We start from the raw sequence: 7,118 nt of genomic DNA on the forward strand, positions 1-7,118 counted from the left end.
AACTGTGTTCTTTAAATTGTTCCAAATCGTAATATTTTTAATTTATTATTATGATTTTTATTATTAATCTTATCAGTGTCATATGCTTGTTTAGTTAATGTATTTATAAACACATCATATCAACCTTCGAACCTGCTTGCAAAGTCATTTCCTAAATTACAGACACGCCGTATTATTATCCACACAGTGTCCGAAGCGACCCCCCAACAACAGCCACACCAAGCAAAACCTAGAGACATGAGTCTGGAAGAGCTACGACATAAAGCACGCAATCACGCGGCAGCTGTCTTCGCAGCCCAAACCACCTACTGATTGGCTGAAAATCAACAACACGCATTTTCATTGGCTGGTGGATTTTCAAATGTGTAATAGCGCGGGTGATTGAACCATGTATTCTCTTCACCTTGTCATAATGCTGGGCGACAGCACGTGACTGCTGGCACTGATTGCACGGATGAAAGAGACACTTCTTCAAGTGACATTATCTTCAGAAGAATTCCTGGTTTGGAGAAGAGTTCACGTGACTTGACTGGCCAAGGGACTTAATTCATCAGTGTGTCCAACATGTGCCGAGATAATAGACTCCAGTGTGACGCATGGTCGGACGATGTGACGCCTGTGTTGATTGGTCGGAGTTGTGTCACGTGACTGATAATGAAGATCTAAGTCTGGTCTCAAATAACAAGATAGTCCCACATTCAGACTTATTGACTCATGAATTATGGTATTATAAGAGAATCTAGTTCTGATGTTATATTAAGCCTATGTTATCAGAGATTATTTTACATCCATACCCATCAGAAAATATTTTAAGACATACTTGTTTGAATACTCAGTGTTACATCTGCTGTCTTGCCATAGAAATCTCCATAGATCTGTATTTCATTGAGATTTCCACATGTCAATGGTGTTTGATACTGAGATAGCTGATCCTGTGTGCTGCTTGTATACAATGTACAGCTGTAGGTGTGGCAGCATGGTGGTGACGCCAGGGATGTCCAATATATAGTTGTCTCTTAAGGAAATCTGTCCCACATGTGGTGCCATACAGATGACACTTGCCATCATCATGTTCATGTACATTTCCTCCAGCATAGATCCACCAGCGGGACGTGTCGACCAGTCCACCATCATACGTACTAATCAAAACGTTTGTTGTGTGCAATATTTATTAAACATTTCATTTGCCACACACATTATAGATTTCATGATATAGAGATATATGGGAGCCTAGACAAATAGATACTAGATGCATTGTGAAAATACAGCGAAGACCGTAGAGCGAATCACCAGTATTTATGGAGACGCATTCGGGGCACAAAGTCAATTATTTGGAAGATAGTGACGTATAATTTCACAATTGTGAACCGAATGGGGCTCCATACGTTACTCCTTTGGGGCAGACACATATCTTCCCACATGAGGAGACGCCTTGCTCAAATATACAGTTGTGTGTTTGTTACGTAGAGCCAGAGAGCGCTGTGTATAACCATTTACGGTAACATCGAATCTAATGTGTAAAGTCTGTTTCAGAATTCTTACAGATATCGGGTAAAAGCTCTCGTTCATGTCAAACAAAATCTAGATTATTGAGGTATTATACTGTCAATCAAATGCGGCTATTCCGTGTGTATATTTTATTTGTAGATACAAGATAATTGTACAATTTATCATTCACGTTCATGTGAACACATATGACTGAGAATGCGTGAATGCTAACATAGCCATTACCGTTTTCGTTGTGTTTGTTAGTAAATCTTGCCATCAATGCCATTTTACCAGTTTTTTGTGTCAAAAATGGCATTTTTTTTATCTTGACGCATTATCACTGCATATGGTGTGGGGGTAAAGTAGTTAGAACACCCCTCCATATACACACATGGGGCCCGTGCCGGCCATTAAGTGCTCAAATTGCTTTCTGTATATAGCAAGTATTTCATTGTAGCTTTTATACGAAACAAAATTTTAAGCTCTCTGCATTATTTTACAGGTTTTAACCTTTTAAAAATAAAGTATAATTTCCTGTATAATTTGTATTTATTTAAAGCTGTTAACAGTTAATTCAAAAATATAAATATTTACGGAGTAAAGTTCCGCTTCTTTAAAATATATCCAGGTTATTTATTTTATTTAGATCTGTAAAAGACTACCAGATTTTGATATCCACCTCCTTCTCACGCCATATATATCATTAAGTCATTATTCAGTTCAAATCATTTCTGTCATGTACTTCAATCGCTATGTCTAACGATCTGCTGAAAGTGTACGGTATCCACTGCTGATCTCGGTAAACAATTCTTTCTCTTGGTCAACTATTGTAAATTAAATTTTATATATATGTACCTTATAGAAATATCAAATACATACTTATTTGCACCTAACCTGCTCAATCAAATTCCAACAATCAAAACTGTTTCTGGTTGGAAATACACTTTCTTCCATGTTTGTTAATACTGTTGTCTCATTATGTTAATTTATCTAAATCATTACCCTCCTGAAATATATTGAGAAATATCAAATGTGCATAAAGATCTGAATCTCTTTTAAGCAAAATTTTCTTTTGCGTTAATTACACAAGAATAATTTAGAAACACGGAATTTATTAAGCTCATTATTTCGAACTGTACAGAATTATAAGTCGCAAATAATAATCTATACACGGACAGGCTTATAAACTATGCTGTGTACATGATGACATTTACGCTTTCATCTCATGAGTTTAATGGAAATATGATCTTTACTTGTTCAAGTTTTGCTCAATACTCTTATATTGTTTTTTACGTTGTTGGGCCTTGTGTCTGACAGATCCGCCTGTTTCTGTGTTTGTGAACGGTACTCGAGGTAAAACAATAGTCTATTCTGTTTGTGTATCTAAATCGTGTATATGTGTGAAACTCACATGAATAAATTGTCATATTATTCTTTTACAACGAGTTGATTGTATTTTGATTTCAGCATGAGGTGCGGAGCTTCAAGGTAAAAGATAGTCAGCACGTTAATGTGGAGTAGTTCCTGTGATCAGCCCATACGTCCTATGTTGTGAACAGGCTAGTAAATCGTACGAACATTAACAATATAGAGTAAGCAGACAAGTCCCTTTATGAAAAACCGTATGTATACAACATACATGCCCACATGGTGTGATGTAATTTGTGGTACCTGCATTCTGTTGTGTTTCGCTTGAAACAGAATCGCTCGAACAACAATGACAGTTCCCGTTTAGGCTCAACAAAAACAAACATCTCGCTTCTTATCCATGTTAGATCAAAGCGAGGCGCAACATTCCGACTCTGCTGATTGAGACTGACTGTTTATGACACGCGATGGAAAATACATGGCAACATGAACCAAGCTGTTAGCCAGAAGACAACAATTGTTATCTGTAGGAAAAGGAGGAATAGGAATAGAAGTGAAATTCGTTCTCGATCTGTTTAGATAACTTATCTGTTCAGGAACAGTTCTTACACAGTGAAAACTATACTTGTTTGTCAGTGACACAACTGGAATTGGCCTTCTCGTTGATCTATGAAGAACTGCTACTTGAAGTAATATCAATACCCATCTATGAGAGTGTACAGTATGGAGGTGTTATGTTTGTAAATGCTTGATTTGCAATTTCAATTTGATTTCCAATCTATAGATACATTTCATTCAAAAGTTAACAGCCATGCTATCGCATTGTTTATCGTAACTTTTACACAACTCAAGTTGGTGGATATTAGGAGTATCCGCCATGTGCTCAGGACTGTATGACCACATCACGCATCGATGTCTCACAGCATGACATTTACAACAAATCACACACACACACACACACTCACACACACACACACACACTCACACACTCACACACACTCACACACACACACACACATCTCGTATAGATTACCCACAGAATTACAACATTTAAATACCATGTAGTATGGCTTTGTTTCTAACTGACTGTTGTACTTACTAAGTTAGGATCTGGGGTTTCAAATATATTGTTGCTTTGAAAAGTTAACGGTATCATACACCATCTTACGAAGCTGCCAAGCACGATTGACTGCACCCAGCAGTGTCAGACATACATGGCGGTATGTCTTAGTGAGAACTGCCTTAATAGACAAAGCAATCAACAATAATCTCTTTGTAACTCATTGTGTTTGTTCAGGTAATCAACAGACTACAAGCCATTGTAAATGTATGTTCATAGATAGTTCCCAGTACCTCCTGTTCTTGTGAGAGTCCACTGATGCGTTCATCGGTCGGGCAGGTTTGACATGTATGTCATCGTACCACTGGAGACGTGGGAAGTCGATAATGATATCAATCACTGGTATGCATAGCTAATATTTCATAATCTACAGGCGGTCATGATATAGCTGGACTATCGCTGACTCCGCCTTAAAACAACAAACAAACAATTCATTATGACCACCTATCTTTTTGGTTCTACTGGAGTTCCTACAGTCGGAGAAAATGTAATTTAAGAATATACACGGAGAAATAATTCGGTGAATTAATGGAATAAAACTGATGACACACTTCCTACAGACCTAGATCAGTATGAGCGGATACTACACACAGTGAACAAGCACCACCTCGCTACACGCCTACATGTGCATGGCGCTTAATATCAGATAATATCACATAGGCATTCACTCCGGAATCCGAGGCCTGTGTCCTTGTAGATAAACAAAGGGTCTTCTTGGTAATGTCCTGCCAGAGTCTAGCGTTAATAACAAACTATCTTTCAACTGTTTGCTCGGCTTGGAGTATTACTGCATAAGTTAACACCCTCGTGTTCGTCATGTAAATACTGTTTCATATACACTCCCTCATGTTTCATATAGAACACCCGTTTTGAAAACTTGCGGATTGTACCACAAGGAGAGCATTGTAGGGGAGATGCTTGTCCAGGGCCCTTTCCACGACACAATCTCAGCTGAGGTTACCCTTAACCACCAAGGTTATATTTAAGGTTACCTTAGTTTGAAGTTACACCGGTTTCACAAAGCAACCGTAGCTCGATCTTAACTTAGTTCGCAAACCTTAGCGGTTAGGTTGCGATCCTAAGGTTGTATGACATCGTCTTATGAAACCATTACTCGACATACTGCTAAAATGCAATCTGGAAGAAGGGGATAAACAAGACGTCCACACGTTAGAGCAGTTCCCCTTCAACTACCAAAACAGGACTCCAATCGCGGAAAGAATATCAAGACAAACGCCACAACAGTTTATCATAATGATCCCCATGCATGTCTTCATAGTGTTCATTATCTTGAATATGGAATGACGAGAGGGATAGCAATGCCGGTTGTATGTTCTACATGTATCACAATCGTCACTAATAAAATTAAATACAAATGTCGACTTTATCCTCTCTTACTCTTAATACCTTGCATCCTTTTTTACACTTCAGTTATTAATTTTAATCAGCTATTAGCACTACATTCACTGCCATTCCCGCCTGTTTAAGCCACATACTTCGTTTATGAATAAATGTATACCGTCTTCATTGGGGAAAACGTGTTCACTTTCAAAACAAGGTATGTCGCTTCACGGGAAGTTTTTAAATTAAATATAGTTTAATGCTTAGGTACTTACATCACTTACGCTCAATGAGTCGTTTTCCATGCAACGTTTCAATACTTAGCTGGTTTGTGAATATACATGCCTCTGTACTTATGCCTTTGAAAATTTAGAGTACGCAGGTATATCATAATTGAGTTTAAATGCGATAGGTGACATTGTAGAACACACATCACATACTCATGTGTTAGACGGTATAATCTCCTTGTATGATGCGAAAAAACTAATAACATTAAAAAAGTTAAGAAAATTAATATTTAATTATCTAACTAATTTTCAGTACATATGTGTAAACCATGGTACCCCGGAAGTCATGAAAATATTCATTCGATGAGATAAAGAGTGGAAAATATCGTCTATATATTATTAATAAACTTTATTCTATAGAAATGTTATTTTCTTTCAGCTGAAGTCTTGATATACCATGTGATCGATTGATTATTAACCTTTAATTGAAGGATTAAATCTACTGAATTGTGTGCTAAGATAGTTTTTTTTCATGAAACTATATTTATTAACTTAAAATAAATTATTTACACCTAAAAATTGGATTGAACCAAAACATTAGAAACTTTATGAAAACAGGTGGAAAACAGTCGCTGAAACACTGCCAACTTAATATCCAAAACTGCTGTGATACCCGTATCACAATAAATCACATATATATCATAAATCATTCGTGCCACCATCAAATATGGGTGTGTACTTTCTTTTGCCCGTAATATATTATTAGAAATACCCTTTCATACTTAGTGTATGAAACATCCCCCTTTATTTACCATAATAGATTGAATAAACACATAAAAAATACTTAAGTGAGTTAATGTCTTTTCTCGCAACTTAGGTTTAAGGTTAACTTTAAAAAGGTTGTTTCGTGAAATGGGAAGTCAACGTTAACGATGAGGAAGAGAATTTATGGATGTCAGCTCCTTTATTATGAGGAACACAGCGTTTCGGAGACTGTACTTACTCCTTCATCAGGTGAATGAATGCTATGAAGCAGAGAACATATATATGTACCTGTAAGAACAACAAACGTAAAAACATAGCGAGGAGGAAACTTAACAAGGGGACCAACAGATAATTGGCGATGATGGGTGATTAGCAATGGACAATTGGAAGCAAACACACAACAATAAATTAGCGCTCATAGTTGATAGCGATTTACAACTGGATTTATTTGATTTATTTTCTTGATATGAAACAGTTTTACGGCAGAAGTTGAAATTAATATTCAGTATTTTAATATTTTCAATAATTTCTGCTGTCCGTATATTTAAATATCAATCTGGCGTCTTTTGAGGAAATATACACTCTAAAAAAAAACGCACAAGTAGATTTTTAGTAAATTTATTGCACCTAATAAAGTCGATATATTTAATGTAATATCATAGATACAAATATGAAATTTTGGAGCTCGATAGTCACATGGTGTCGTTGAACAAAGGCATTGAAGATGAGGTGAAATGGGGTTTAACGTCGCGTTCAAGATCATTGCACTTATATAGCGACGTGCATGCATGTGTGTGTCTGTGTGAGTG

The 7,118-nt window shown here is 36.7% G+C and overlaps 1 protein-coding gene across 14 annotated transcripts in view; it reads left to right on the forward strand.

Moving 5' to 3' along the window:
* The window catches only part of LOC139468118 (paired box protein Pax-2a-like), an 86,261-nt gene extending 83,331 nt beyond the window's left edge, over positions 1-2,930 (forward strand). For 13 of the 14 annotated variants that reach the window (XM_071249868.1, XM_071249870.1, XM_071249871.1 and 10 more), the window contains one exon: positions 188-2,930. In XM_071249868.1, coding sequence (XP_071105969.1) covers positions 188-312 — 125 coding nt within the window. In that variant the 3' untranslated portion in view covers positions 313-2,930. Of the gene's footprint in view, positions 1-162 lie in introns of all 14 variants that reach the window. The other variant, XM_071249861.1, reaches the window with a different exon arrangement.
* The last annotated feature ends 4,188 nt before the right edge of the window (positions 2,931-7,118 follow it).

The sequence above is a fragment of the Haliotis cracherodii genome, unplaced genomic scaffold (assembly GCF_022045235.1).
Source record: "Haliotis cracherodii isolate W230 unplaced genomic scaffold, xgHalCrac1.p SCAF_2, whole genome shotgun sequence".
Lineage (NCBI taxonomy): Eukaryota > Metazoa > Mollusca > Gastropoda > Lepetellida > Haliotidae > Haliotis > Haliotis cracherodii.